This window comes from Sitophilus oryzae, unplaced genomic scaffold (genome assembly GCF_002938485.1).
Source record: "Sitophilus oryzae breed Bouriz unplaced genomic scaffold, Soryzae_2.0 scaffold_41_pilon_pilon, whole genome shotgun sequence".
Classification (NCBI taxonomy): domain Eukaryota; kingdom Metazoa; phylum Arthropoda; class Insecta; order Coleoptera; family Curculionidae; genus Sitophilus; species Sitophilus oryzae.
In genome coordinates, this window is record NW_022146996.1 from 3,813,283 (window position 1) to 3,829,579 (window position 16,297).

The 16,297-nt window shown below is 32.6% G+C and overlaps 1 protein-coding gene across 1 annotated transcript in view; it reads left to right on the forward strand.

The window, feature by feature from the left end:
- LOC115885767 overlaps window positions 1-15,125 on the forward strand; it is a 39,112-nt gene extending 23,987 nt beyond the window's left edge. The window contains exons 2-3 of the mRNA XM_030904778.1: window positions 9,890-10,004; window positions 14,180-15,125. Coding sequence (XP_030760638.1) covers window positions 9,890-10,004; window positions 14,180-15,051 — 987 coding nt within the window. The 3' untranslated portion in view covers window positions 15,052-15,125. The remainder of the gene's footprint in view (window positions 1-9,889; window positions 10,005-14,179) is intronic.
- The last annotated feature ends 1,172 nt before the right edge of the window (window positions 15,126-16,297 follow it).

A 16,297-nucleotide genomic window follows, 5' to 3' on the forward strand; every position in this document is an offset into this window, starting at 1 on the left:
TCTTCAGTTATAACTCATTATACAGTCATAACTCTTTCCACGGTCCTCCGTGCCCTTCACAGCTGAGGAGCTTGTCTCCGGCTGAGGTACCCGTGAGGTGGAGTCTTCATTTTTTACACCTCTTTAACTTGGTCTCTCCTTAGACCTGATACCGGTATTGTCCCAAAAGAGGATATATCCCTCTTGCCTCCTTGGATTTGAGGATTGATTCACAATTCCTATTGTGAAGACCTAACCTTGGTCCTCTTCCCTCGAGTTGATGACTCGCCAACTCGATGTCCTTTAATTGGAGTTCTGAGCCTGGATAAAGATTCAGCAGGTAGGTGCTGCCTTTCCCTTTGCTCCTAGGAGAAAGACCGTAATGGTCGCCTTTTTAGGGATGTTTTCTCCCTTCACTGCAACCACTCCCAGCCTCTGCCAATTCATATCATTGAGCTTAGGTGTCGTTTTCACCAACCAATCTGCCGATTCACAACCTATAATTTACCCCCCATAATATGTATAATAAAATATTCAGAAACCCGTGTCTCCAAGGATTGGTGTGTGAAAAATAAAATCTTATTAAAATGGTCCGATATTTGCTCCTCTATCAGTCTATGAGGAGCATGCCAACCCGAAAGTGTATCCACGCAAATTGCAGCTTATTATGGTCTTACCATCTCTAGATTAAATATCTCGCTCTATACCTTGGTAGCGGGTTATTCATTTCTTAAAAAAAATTGGTATCGCCACTGAAAGAGAAATTCTACCTTGTCAGGCGTTTTACTAGTAAACCAAATTTGCCTAACCAAACCAAACCGAGAAAAAATGCTTAAAATTTCAGGAGGTATTCACACACAATTTTTTTTGAACAAAAAACAAAAATTTCCTAAAAAATCTATCTGAGATTAATTTTTTTCAATAATTCTATAATTCGTATATTTGAAAGCTTTGAAAAGTGAAAAAATCAAAATATGCAGTTTTAGTGTATTGGTTAAAAATTTTCATATTTAGCAAAAAAAACTAGATTACTCTCAGATAGATTTTTTAGTAAATTTTATGCTCTACAAGAATCCGTGATATAAAAAAAATTATCGTAAACCGTTTCAAAGTTATGGTACTTTTAATGGAAAAAGATCTTTTTATGTGTTATTTAAAGGAAAATTTTGAATGTTCACCAACAACTTTTAAATTTGATCTAAAAATTCTGCCTTCAGGGGATATTTTTTTCTCGGTTATTAGGTTCATTTTAACCCATAAATTCCGTAGATTAGTTTTTTGGTCACCCTAATAATAGGTTTATGTATTTTTTAAAAGTAACGTGTAGTTTTCCGAACCCTGCTTTGCTTGAAACTTTTTATTAAGCAAATGAGGATTAGGTACAAAATCTTTAGAAAAAACAGTTAATCAAAATTTTTTAATTATTTAAAAGGATAATAGTTATGGTAACTAGTTGTAGGTTATATCTGTATTATTTTAATTAGGTATTATATTACGTAAAAAAATTATAAAAATCAATATCCGTTTGGAAATTAAAAATAATTTTTAAATATCAAACCTTATCTGCATAGTTTTTCCATTATTAACTGAGTCGTATCCTGAAGTGGCTTTGCAACTATGCCGCGCCGCGGTTGAAATATCATATCAATAAAATGCGAAAGAAATGTGACATATTTATCTATTTATAATTCGCTTTTCTCTTTTATGAATATTTACTATAAGACTATAAAAAATTATATTTATTGCACTATTAATTGTGCATATATTTCGCCTTGTATCAGTTACAGAAATACGCACACTTATTTTGCGGCTGGTATTTTATAGACAGTTATATTTTTTTTAAAACACTGTATATATAATAATAAAATAAGATTTTATGTTTTGTTGGTGTAAAGGAAGAATTAGTAATTCTTATGATCTTGATTTTGATGAGATAATTTTTGAATCCTATTCAGTCCATGGGATAGAAACATTCATTATCCTTAGCCTGGAAACGAGCTGACAAATGTCATAATTTTCCCCTTTGATATATCTTCTTTCTCTTAAACTGCAGAGGTGTAATAAGGTAAGCCCACATACCGCCGACCACTACGGTAAATATTCTAAAATGGCTAACAATGAACATATTCACACTACCAGTAACGTCGCCGTGGCGTCGTGCATGGCAATGTTCATCTTCCATTTACTTGATGGTTTATGTTCAAATGGCGCATGTAATTATTGGACTACTGCAGGAGGAACACTTCAAACTTCAAAGTTAATATGCCTAGCTTAGAGTAAGGTGGGGCAAAAGTCTGAGGTTAATTTTCGATAAGTGTAAACTTTTAAAGATATCAATTCAAATTTTTACAAATTTATATATGACTTTCTTAAACCTTCCTCTTTAAAAGTTTTACAAGAAAAACGGCAGAATAATTAATCACATTTATTTATTAAAAAAAAATAGTGTTGAAAAATGGGACTTTTACCCCATAAAAGGGGCAAGAATCCTAGAAAAGAGGGGTAAAAGTCCCCTTAAGAAAAAATATAATCATCTGTTGATAAGGTGTTTCCTTAGTAAAAAAACAAAATGTTTTATGCATGTGAAGTTTAATAAAATTTAGGAACAACTATTTTAAATATTTAGAGGCATAGGCACATCGATATTATTCTTGTTCATAAGATGTACATTTTTCATGCCACCATTGCATTGCTTACAAATCGAGCACTATATCCAGTCTTCTACTATGAGTACTATGGGTTCTTGAAATTTAGTGCCACACCCTGAGCAAAATGTGTCTGATTCGTTGTCACCGTGCTTCACTTCTCACGGATACTGGGCCCATAAAAGTTACAGTTTCGAAACATGTGTGTGCTGTTCCTTAAAGGTGACAAAATATTGCTCACTGGGAATGGACAATCTGTTTTCAACAAACATTTTTTGATACCTACTGTTATGTTTTTCGTCGGTTCCGTGTGGATAGAAAGTCTAATTTATTTAAACACAATTTATTTTACACTGAGTAACAAAACAATAACGATAAAACTACTTAAAGGTAAAGAACTATTTACAACTTATTTACTATTTATCTAAATGGAATTTATTTTGAATTGAGCGCGGCAATTGTACGCGTCGACCGATCTGTTTGTTTCTGTCCTCCTCAGGCCCCAGGTGTCGCGTCGGTTTATGTATGAGAGAAACAGACAGTCTAGATCTTACTCGAATTTTCTGTTTACGTCTATTTTTCTGTTACGTCTGTACTTTCTGTCGCTCCAGATTATTCCATTAGTTCTCGAATGGGGGCGGGGCATATAGTCTGGTTAGGCTGTAGGAGTCCACACGAGTCAGCAACAATACTACCAAATTGTTTTGTGTTGGTCCTTTTACTCACATCATCGTCCATTTAACGGCACAACTGGTTTGATGAGTATTTGATACCATTCACGTACAGACCCAGTTCTTATTATCAACTATTAAAGCATCAAAAGTATCTATTTGCTATCTTCTCTGACTACCGTGATAAGAGTACGTCAGTCAGTTCTACCTGTAGCTAGTAGGATACTGACGTCTATATCCTTGGCCCATTTAGAAATATAATTGATATTGAAATCTTTAGAGTGCATTTTGGTTTTAAACTAATTTACACTACACAAAACTTTAATTTTATATTCTGGATTCACGTTTTCCTAACTAGGTTTACATCATCAGCAGTTGGCAAAAACTGAAGTTTTATCCATGTGATCCGTTATGATGATGCTAACATTACTAGCAAAACGTGCGTCAAAAGTGTAATATCAAATGTTTTGATAAGTTACTGATATTTTGCTATGATTTTTTTTTTATCTTGAATACTACACACAACTAACAGAACTTATTGGAGCTGTTTAAATATATAATTTAAATATTCGACAGTCCGTTGTATCTTTCATTTTAGACCCATCTGTAAAAATATCGATTAAAGCTTCAGTTAGAGATTCATTTCTTCCACTTGCGTGAGGATCTCGTAAACTCGGCATCCTTAACAAGAGTAATAAGGAATTGATGCTCTAGCACACATATATCGTACCGCCTCTGCCCACTCAGAGCGTATGCATTGTGCATGTGTGCATGTATGTGTGTGACAACTCGTTGGCGATTTCTTGGAATCGCAGCAGGCCGCGACTGCCTCCATCTGCGAGCGCCGAGCGCCAGTCTGACGCCGATGCGGACGCCACCGTCACCGCCGCCTCGCAGCCTTGCCAAATCGCGAGTGGGCCTCGCTTTCTGCATTCGGACAATCGCTCTATTGTTGGACCTCTACGAATAACTCGTAGGCATTGCAACAAAAAATGCAATGCAAAAAAGATGCATATGAAAATATGAATGTAATATGATTAGTACAGTCAATCTGGCACCTTTAACTCCCATCAAATTACCCCCGCTCTCATACTTTGCCAGTTGTAAGTGGTCCACTGGAAAAGCTTGAATTAGAAAATTCGTATCTCCCACCCCACCATTTTTGAGAAACTAAAAAAAAATTGATTCGATGTTATGGCTGAACCGTAGACCCCACAGAGAATTTTATGGAACAAAAAATGTAGTTTAGATGCTGTGTAAATCGGTTTTTCCTTATTGGGCAGTATTTACACCGTACGTTTTGTGGAATCTGCTGTTTTACTTGAGATGTGGGTGACTGATATTTTTTTGGCAACCACAATTATTGTGATTTTTTGGCTCAGTGGGATAGACACGTTTGGAATGGAAGAACGATTTTGTAAATGCGGTATATAATGAAGTTGAAAGATCTGCAATAAATGTCTGAGCGGTATTACATGTTTGAATTATGTGGACATTTATAACTTACCAAAAACTTTAATAAACTACAAATTATAAGAGTTTAATATATCTAAAATGTTTGGTTTTTGAGATATTTGAAGATAATTTAAATATGCATGCTATAATAAAAAACTTTGTTAACACCCTGTACATTACTTTTCAAAATTAATACTTGTGCTGACTTTTAAGACAGAGAAATAAACTTTACTACAAAATTTGATTGTTTCCCTAAATGTATACAGGGGTATCAAAAACTGCTGGTCTATTTTAAATATTTATTTTACATAAAATCTTCGTTATTTCAAATGTAACACTCTGTATTTTTTTAAATAAGTTGAAGCAGATTTAAATGCTCTTTGAAACTATATTAAGGTTTCCTATACCTATCTGGTTCATATTTTGAATAAAAAGCGATTTTTCTATAAAATGGCAATCAAGATGGCTGGTGTCGCCATAGCAATTTTCTAGTGACAGTTAATAGCTTTTTAAACATCGATATTGATTTATGGAGTTTATTTAAAATTATAACAGTTTCTTCTTCTTATCACGCCCTCTCCTGCCGAAGGTTGGCGATCCAAATGGCAATTGTGGCTCTGGAAACTGCAGCCTGGAAGATTTCCGCAGACGGGCGTTCAAACCATCTCCTCAAATCTTTTAGCTATGAGTTCTGGCGTCTTCCTACTGATCTTTTCCCGTGCACTTTGCCCTCTATTATGAGGCGCAGTATTTCATATCTACCACCTCTCATCACATGACCCAGGTATTGCGTTTTTCTTTCCTTGATGGTGTTCAGTATCTCTTTTTGTTTCTGCATGCGCTGGAGTACTTCATCGTTGGTGATTCTTTGTACCCATGAGATTTGTAGCATCCGTCTCTATACATACATTTCAAAGGCTTCTATTCTCTTTTCGGTCTGTGAATCCAGTGTCCAGCTCTCTCTCCATAGAGTAACACAGAGAAGACGTAGCACCTGGCCATTCGTGTTCTGAGTTCCGCACTGAGATCTCGTCTTGTAAAAAATGATTTCATTCTCACGAAAATTTTTCTCGCTTGCTCAATTCTTGAAAATATTTCTCTTTTCGCGTCGCACTGACTATTGATGTTAGCTCCTAAATACTTTATTGAGGTCACTTGTTCGATTGTTTGTTCCTTGACACGCAGGTGTGCATTTATTGGAGTCTTAGAAAAGACCAATAGTTTGGTCTGGGAGACATTGAGATGCAGTCCAAACATCTCACTATAGTGGACTACGGAATCTATAATGCTTTGCAGTTCTTGTATATCGTTGGCTATTATAACCGTATCATCGGCATATCTGATATTGTTTATTGGGATTCCATTGAACTTGATTCCGCCCTGGATTCGATCCAGTGCTTCTCTAAATATAGTCTCCGAGTACAGATACATACAACAGGAGCGGAGACAAGATGCAACCTGCCGAACACCCCGTCTGATTTGTATATCTTCCGATGTTGACTGCTTCATCTCAACTACTGCCGTTTGATGCCATTAAAGTTCTGATATGAAACGTAAGTCTTGTTCCTCAACTCCGGTTGTTCTTAGAATTTTGATCATCTTCTGATGATTAACACAGTCGAACGCCTTACGATAGTCTATGAAGCATGCAAATACATTCACATTCATGTCTCTACACCTCTGTGTCATTACATTTAGGGAGAAGAGTGCTTCAGGCGTTCCGAGTCAGTTTCTGAAGCTAAACTGGGTGTTGTCCATCTGATTTTCGCACTTCTTGTAGATTCGCGTGTGGATGATTCTAAGAAATGTTTTGAGGACATGGGACATAAGGCTTATCATCCGATAGTCATCACAGTGTGAGGCGTTGGGTTTCTTTGACAGGGTTACGAATGTTGATTTAAGCCAAACTGACGGTATTTTGCTTGAGCTATATAATTTGTTAAATAATGCTGTTACCAAATCTAGACTTCTGCTTTCGTTAACTGCAATGAGTTTAAGTATTTCAACGTTTATTTTATCGGGGCCGGTAGCTTTTCCGCTTTTCTGCGCTTTTATTGCATGAACAACTTCGTCTTTGGTTATTGCTGGAGCCTTTTCATTCAGTATGTGATCTATCGGTGGTGGGAAACAAGGTCTCTCATCATTAAAAAGTGTTTCGATATATTCTTTCCATCTCGCAAGCTTAGCCTTTACTCCTAGAATTATCTCGTTGTTATCGTCCCTTAGGATTGTTTCTTGGTGTTTTCTGTGTCTGTTTGTAAATTCTTTCACTTTTTTATGAACATTGAAGGTGTCATACTTTGCTTGTAATTTTTTTGGAAAATGATTTACAGTAAGGTTTCCGTTCCTTTTCTGTACCGCAGTGGGAAGACCGTTTTTTGCTGATTCAGCAGCGCTCTTCCGTGTTCGGTACTGTACCGCTTCAAAGTCATTCTTCTCGCGCTATAGCCCAATTTTGGTGAAACTGTTGCCTTTCAGCAGTGCAGCCGCCCATTCTGGGACAGACGCTGCGTGGGAATCTTCTTAGCTTCACCTTAAGTGACATTTAGGGAAGCAATCAAATTTTTTAGTTTAAACAACAAATCAAGTATATTTCTCTGTCTTAAAATTCAGCACAATAATTAATTCTGAAAAGTAATGTACAGAGTGTTAGCAACCTTTTTTATTATAGCATACATAACTAAATATCTTTAAATATCTCAAAAACCAAACCTTTTAGATATATTAAACCCTTATAATAAATGCCTTAATAATTATGCACATTGCCTTCCCACATATACCCATAAAATATTTTGTTTCTACATCTTTCTGATTTTCTATAATTAACCGAGGCGAATGAGATGCGCCACCCTGTATAAAATGTCAACGATGTTATTTCTAAAGCTAATCGATGCCGTTTTTTAGATTTTAGACTATGAAAAAAGACTTTAGAGAAAATTATGCATTAATAAAATCTAATGGTAATTATGTTTGTTCCTGAATAAACTTCTATTTCTTTCTTAATATTGAGCTCCACAAAATTTGACTTTTAATGTCATTTAATTCAATAATTAAATAACTATGTAATGATCAACATTTTCATCTAACTTTAAATGTAAGTGTAAAACCGCTTTATCAATATAATTTTCTTTGAAAGTTTGCAATCTATAAACTTCTAACATCTATTAATGTTTTATTTTATTTCTAAATAAAATTGTTTTTTGATTTTTTTGTCGGATGAGTTGGCGTGCGTACGTACACTCTCATCACAATCCGAAGTTGTCAGTCAAGCAATAATTTTATTTGTGAGATATCATTAATTGTTTAATTGTTAACAAAAGAAGCTTTTACCCAAAATGAATTACAAAGGGTATATTTGTGACAATAAAAAAGTTATAAATAAAACAAAGTCGACAAATCCGCTAGCTAAGCTATCCTATAGGAGACTGCAAAAGGTCGCAAAAAAGTTAGAACTACCGGCAAAATTTAAGGTAAATTTGATTTCCAAGTGAAATTTTATTAGATTAGATAGTGAAATATAAGATCAGAAAATAGTCTTGTGGTTATTTGGAGCCTTTTATTCTGGATATTAGTCTAGTTTGGCGTAAAATCTCAAGTTTAGTCAGTCAATTTTGTTTTTTACTAGCTTTTTAGTAATTTGTCATAACATTAAATTGCAAAATTTAAATTTTGTGTATTATTTAACATTTTGAAGGCCCTAATAGGCTTCATAATGCCTAAACAAAGATTTGATAATTATTTAGATTAGAACTAGAACTAGACCTTGTTCCAAAATACTTATAGAATATTAGTATAGTTATAAATATATTTAACCACTTATAAGAAGTGATCTATATAATAATCTCTCTCTAATACACTTCTCATATACAGAATGTCCAATGTAAAAAAAGATTGTTTATGCTATCTAATATTGTTTATTCTATTGGACTATTGGGCAATATCAAAGAATGTCTCTGTCTATGGGGCAACCCTATAGATAGACGCGATTTTGATGCGACACGAGATTTCTCGAGCGTATAATATTTTTTCGTAATACCCAAAGTAAATTCACTTTGGCAATACCTATTGACACATGATTCAGAACCCAGTCATTAATTTTTTAATAAATATTTTATCTGCAGAAAAAAAAGTTAATGATTGCTAATTTGCTAATCATAAGAAAAAAAATAATTGCTAACACTGTATACAGGGTGGCGCACCTCATTCGCTTCGTTTGATTATACGAAAACGGAATGATTATACGAAAACGGAAAGATGTAGAAACAAAATATTTTATGGATATACATGTGGGAAGGCAATATGCATATTTTAAAATTATTTTCAAATGTACAACTAATGTCGATTTTGAAAATATTAGCTACTAACTAATTAACTGTCACGAGCAAATTGCCATGGCGACACCAGTCATCTTAATTGCCATTTTATTGAAAAATCGCTTTTTATTTAAAATCTGAGCCAGATAGGTATAGGAAACCATAGTATAGTTTGGAAGAGTATTTAAATCTGCTTCGAATTATTTTAAAAAATACATAGTGATGTATTTGAAATAACAAAGTTTTTATGTAAAATAAATATTTAAAATACACCAGCAATTTTTGATACCTCTGTATCTTTATTTCTCTGGCTTCAAAGTCAGCACAAAAATTAACTCTGAAAAGTAATGTACAGGGTGTTGACAAACTTTTTTTTATTATAGCATGCATATATAAGTATCTTTAAATATCTCAAAAACCAAAGCATTTAAACATATTAAACCCTTATAACAAATGGCCTATTTTTAGTACATTTGAAAATAATTATAAATTATGCACATTGATTTTCTACATATACCCGTAAAAAAACTTGTTTCTACATCTTTCCGTTTTCGTATAATCAACCGAGGCGAATGAGGTGCGCCACCCTGTATACTATAACGAAGTCTTCATTATTATTATTTGTCATTGCTAATAATTCGATCTTAACTATTTTTTCAATTAATTATTAGCTTTTTTGAAAGCTTTCTAACTAATATATTTTTTTTGGTATAAACTTCTAAATTTTTTGTGAACTTTTCAAAACAATCAAAAATATTTATCTTAGTTAATAATATGTATATTCGAAGATTTAAAAAGTATTTTGAAGAATTATTTATAATTTTAGCACAAGGTGTTATTGGCTTTGGTAATTGCTAAGAAACAATCAAGGGATGATATTGTTCAAGCTATATTTAAAACTGGAAATCGTATGCGTAATGGGCAGTCGGCTTTAGAGCCTGGTGAGTACCAATGATTTAAATTTATTACTATTATTGTTGTGCAAAATAATTTTAAGATTCAAATATACCGGATTGTTTTTACAAGAGTTACAAAATTTTTTTATTATTGAAATTTTGAGAAAAATGCATTCTTATAAAAATTTTTGTTTGAAAAAAAAAAACCTAAAAATGTTAATCCCGTTTTTTTAAGGTTGATTCTCACTATACCTTCCATATCAGCTCCCTTCCGTTTCCCTTCCGTTTACATAAAGAATTATATCATGTAAATGAATGGGACAATGCACACTATCCGTTCCGCTTCCCTTCCGTTCCATATCCTTTCCTTCCATACATTTTTTTGACGGACGGACTGAAGCGTACCGGAAACAGCGTTGTCAAGTTCTTACATTTGTACCAGCTCTGATAACATTTTGCTGATATTTATTTATTCTTTCACCTCTTAATTAAGTCTATTACCTTTTTCAAAAGATACAATTTTTTAAAATAAAACTTTCGTAATGATATAAATTGTACAATAAAAAATATGGAACTGATATGGAACGGAAGCTTACGTATAGCTTCAATACAGTAAAAAATACGGAACGGATATGGAATGGATATGGAATGGAAACGGAAGGTATAGTGAGAATCAACTTTTATACTTCCGAATTTCCATACCGTTTAAGGGAAAATAAAAAAAAACATAAAAATATATTTGATTTTTTTGCCCAAAGTGAAGTGTTGAAGTCCTAAAAATCAAAACGCGTTTCTGTGGTAGTACCGTATGATCGAAAAAAAAAACGGCGTCAGCGATGGCTATGAACAGATGATCACTGTCATTTTATATGTAAAATTCTATGGGGAACGTCATTGATGTTTATTTCCAAGCCCTCTGGACGCCGTTTTTTTTATCACATGATATAATTTTTCATTCTTTGGGAAATTTTTACTGATTTAATTTTAATTAACATCATATTTTTTTGCTGTTTTAAAATGCTCAAGAAGCACAAAATCTATTTAGTTCAATGTTACGGAAAGAGTAATAATAGATGGAAAATTTGATACTCTAAGAACAGCAAAAAAATATGACGTTAATCGAAATCAATAATATATAGCCATCTCTGTATCTATCTATATTATCTACTCTTTGAAAAATTCAACAATAATTTCATGTTTTTTTTTTAATTTTCGCTAAAACTGCATGGAAATTTGGAAAAGCAAAAACGGTATTAACTACTTTAGAACAAGGAAACATTTTTATGAAGAATGTATTTTTTCTGAAAATGTCAATAATAAAAAAGTTTTTTCTCTTGTACAGAGAATCCGGGGACATACTGTATGTGTTATGTATAAAAAATATTATTAATTAAAAAAAAAATACATCAGAGACTTCATTTGGTTTGCAATTAGATTTAATATTGACTTTTAAAAAATATAGAACATCGCTGTTTACACAAATATGAACCACTTTTTTATGAACCCCAAAATGCCGAAAACAAAATTGTTATACAGGTTGTTAACTCGACAGTTACTTATAGGGGAACAGAATGGCAACACTGCCTATTGAGAACGCATGCATTATTGATTTTTCTGCCGACTCATCCCGTTGCGTCGTCTATCGACAAGCGGGCCGAGGTTGCCATATTTCAACCATAAAGCTCTTGCCGCGAGTAATGAACAAATTAACAACCTGTATACACCCCCTTTCGTTTCTATGCTACAAGGCGACATTGAAAAATTTGTAATTTCAGGAACGCCTCCTATGACAGTTCTTCCGCATGTCAGCAAAGAATTTTTTTTTTTATTATAAAAGACACTTATTAATCTTTTGACATACTAATACTTCTTAATAAAATCAATGTTTATTTTCACTTAACGATAACTACTCCTCGCGGACTCAACCTCTAGATGCACTACTGGCTCTAACACAATATCCTTCTATATTTATTACCTCTTAACAAAACCAATTATAGAATAAATAATAAGAATAGCCCAACAAATCCACAAAATTTCAAATCAATTTCAACTGTGTCAATTGAATCTCCAAACAAATCTGTCAAAAATGGGGGGCATGATGCCACGATTCTGCTTCTGTAAGTTAATGTAAATATAAATCCCATCAAAAACATAGAATGTAAAAAAATGTCTCAACACAATTCTTTCACTATAAAAATTGTAAGATCTCATTTAAAACCAAGTCAGTTTATTTCATTTAATCTCTCATTAAGCACCTATTCAACAATTTTGTTAAAAATTGTTAGTATCAATATTAGTCATCTTTATTTCTGTAATAATTATAATGATTAGGCAATTGCACAGCACCATAAGTATAACAGAATAATCTACCATCTCGATTACTAAGTAAATCTAAGAGTGCCCTTAAAAATAATGTTTTTTTAATTAGAATAGAATAGAAGAAGAGTATATAATAGTAATAATATCATATCGTGCTATTTCCAAGTCATTATAATTATTATAGAAATAAATATGACTAATACTGATAATAACAATTTATAACAAAATTGTTAAATAGGTGCTTAAAGAGAGACTAAATAAAATAAACTGAATTGGTTTTACATGAGATCTCTCAACTTTTTAAAGTGAAAGAATTGTGTTGTGAGACTTGGCATTTTTTACATTCTATGTTTTTGATGGGATCTCATTTCTTTTTCTAGAATATCCTCCTATTTTTTTCTCTGGTAATGTATCATTCAAAATAATATTAAAGAAGTTTGACTAGCATAAAAACTAACGACTTGTGTTTCCGACTTTCGCTATAACCTAAATATCAACTTTAAAAATGTTCAATTTGTGATTTTACTATTCAAAATTATTCAAAAGATTATTCAAAATCATGTTTTTATCAATTTTACACATATTTTATTTTTAATCTCGCAAACTATCAGAGATAGGTACAGGTTAGTAAAATAAAAAAAATTATGAGATGTGAGAGTAGTTTTCAAAAATATAATAATATACTGGGTGTTCAGTTTAAAATAACAAAGATTCTACCACTTTCAAATGTTCCTGCAACACTGTAACGCTGATAATATTTTAGATAGATCGCCTTTATATAAAAATTTTGCCTTTATATAAAAATTCAAATTTTCAAAACAATCCTGTCACCGGTCCTCCTATTACCATCGCCAGAAAGTCGGTTACCGGTAGCGGCTAGACAGCCAAAATTTAATCCGTAAGGATATTTTAAGATTTTTCATTTTTCCTTTCCATTCATAAAAATCTTAAAGTTACCTAAAATTCGAAATTTTAGGTTTGTGACACATCTAGAAATACCTTAGAATTTTGATGATCTGTCAGTGAGTCAAATCCGAAATTAAAGAAATCATAATATATATATATAATACATACTAAAAAAAATCATAATCCTTGAATTATTGTTGATACATTAATATATAAATAAAATCTGAAGATACCGCTTCGATTAATTCTAGTTTTCCACCTTTTTCCTGACTGGAAAGTTAGTTACTGGTAGCGGCTAGACAGCTAACTTTTAATCCTTAAGGATATTTCGAGATTTTTCATTTTTTCCTTCCATTATAAGCTTAAAGCTACCTAAAATTATAAATTTGAAGTTTGTGACACATCTAGAAGTATCTTAGAATTTTGATGATTTATCAGTGGGTCAATGTCGAAATTAAAAAAAATTGACAAGAGATTCATAAAATATGAGGTATAATTACTAGATATTTTGGTAACCTGGCCTATAGTATGTCTTCATGCGTAGTGACAGTCAATATTCTTGCTTTATCCACAACGAAAAAACAGGCTGGTCAAAAGTGCTGCTAATACCTTTGAGAAAAGGATGGTACGGCTGTGCTCGACTTGGCGATAATATTAGCTTCCTTTCTTATTATTTTTAGGGTGGCTACAACGATGTCCCGTAATCCTCCTGTTAAAACATAATAGCTGGTTTTTATATATAAAAACTAGTTGTTATGTTTTAACAGCAGGATTACGGGACGTTGTTGTAGCCACCCTTATTCAAAGGCGTGGAAAGAAGAATGGTCATGAAAAAGTAATGGCATATTTGATTTCATAAAAAGTGATTAAGGTTCCTAAAACCATAAGGTGCTTTCCTTATTTATAAATGAAGAAAAAAATCAATTGCATCCTAAATGGAGCACTCACTACATAAATTAACAAACAAATTATTTTCGTACTCTTCATCAATTTAGATTCTGAACCATTACAACAACCGACATCCAATTCTAACATTTTCAATGCTGAAAATATTAGTCAAGAGACAGCAACAATGCATTCAGAATATAACTTTCAAAATGAATTGGCTCAAAGTACAACAAATTCTAATATCGATATGGATTCTCATGCGTCTCAAGAATCCATTCTGAACTTATATCATATAACCAACCCTGAGGGTATTAGTTACCAGATACCAACGACCTGTGGAGAAGAGGTGTCCAATCAAGGAACGACACTGACATTCTTTGATGGTAATTTAGATTCAGAACGGTTACAACAATCTATACCAGACGTAGGTGATATTCATAAGCCGGAAACTATTATTCATCAAATACCAACAAACTGGTCACAAAATAATTCTACAGATATTCTTACTGAATGTACTTCATTGCAACAAAGGATACCCAGCTTTGACAGTATTAGATATCATAAGCCACATCCAAAATTTAATTTTAAAAGTACTGAAAATACTATACTGGCTACTCCAATAGAATATGATCTTCAGAATACCGAAACCGATAGTGCTTATGGTTCTTTTTCTAGCAGTGTTAACTGTATTGAACCAGAAAAAGTTGATAGTGAAAACAACCTTGCAACACTTCATGGTGAAAATAACAATATTGCAGTACTGAAAAATATCGATTTTGAGATCGTACAGCCTAGTTCTAGTGCAAATCAAACTACCGACGAAGGGATTTTAATTTGGGGGAAGGATAATGAGGCTTCGTTTGCTATGGATCAAGTAGAAAACACAAATAGTGTTCCAGAAGCAGGCACATCCACAACTTTAAATTTTGATATATTTACAAATAAATCTGAAGGAGTTTTTCAGTATTTATACGATTAAATAAATTTGTTATATCCGTTAGATTTTTTTTTGCTATTTATAGTCTGTAAATATATACCATATGATTGATAAAAAACGGCGTCAGAGATGCCTTGGCAATGAAAATCGCTGTCAGTTTATATGTAAATTTATATAGGAAATCGTCATTTCCAAGCCAACTGGACACCGTTTTTTCTTCATATATTATTATATTGTATGTTAGTATTTAATTATTAAGCACCTTATTATAATTTGTCAATTTACATTTTTTAATTATATTCATGTTTTTGTCTATTAACAGCATATCTGTGATAGATATGAAACTAATCAGAATCTATAATGCAAATAAAAAGTAGATGGGCGTATCTTGTGCCTATAATTATTCATACATTATTTTGAACATTTTTGTATTAAGATATTTTTATACGTAAAAGTGATTTTTGTGTTTATTTATATAGTCGTAGGTACCATTTTCTACAATTATTATTGTCTTTCTAATAACGTAATAATAGTAATTTACATACATTTTTGTAAAAATTATTCCTTATAAATAAAATTCTATTTTGTAGTTAATTTTATTTTGGAATTGTTTTGGTTGTCTAAGATTTGTTTTTGTTTATAAAAATATAAAATGAAAATAAGATTTATGAAGGGCAACGGCCCAGCTACGTCGAAACACTTGTTCCCATTAGAACACCGAAGTTAAGCGACGCAAGGCGATACTAGTGGATGGACGGGTGACTGGTGCGAAACTCTGTATCGTGCTGTTGTCCAAAAAAAGGCAAAAGTGTAAAATCTATTGACACACACTGCTCATTCACGCCGCGACCGGTTCGAGGCCGGATGAGATCGGATATCTCGTGAGTAAGAGTCGATTTTACTTTTTTATTTTTACTTTTTATTATTTTAGTCACTTACCAAGTCGGCCATTGACCATGATATGGTCGAGGACCTCGATTCGGATTCCGCTTAAATAAAGTAGGCCCCGTTCAGATTAGCCCTGGCAGCAAAAATGAGACGTTAACTGAAATCTTTAGTTTACTTTAAGATTTATGATATACTAAATAATGTATGTAGTTATATTGATTCTTGTTCCTATAACAATAATTGAAGTATACAGGGTGCCAACGAAAGGTGATTATATTAGAGAAATAATGTGCACTCTTCAGCTTTATCCAGAACCTCAAATTTCGTGGAATAAATTAGTAGTTTCAATTAGAGCAGGTGTTTAGCTTTATTTAGAACCTCGCAATTAGTGGAATAAATT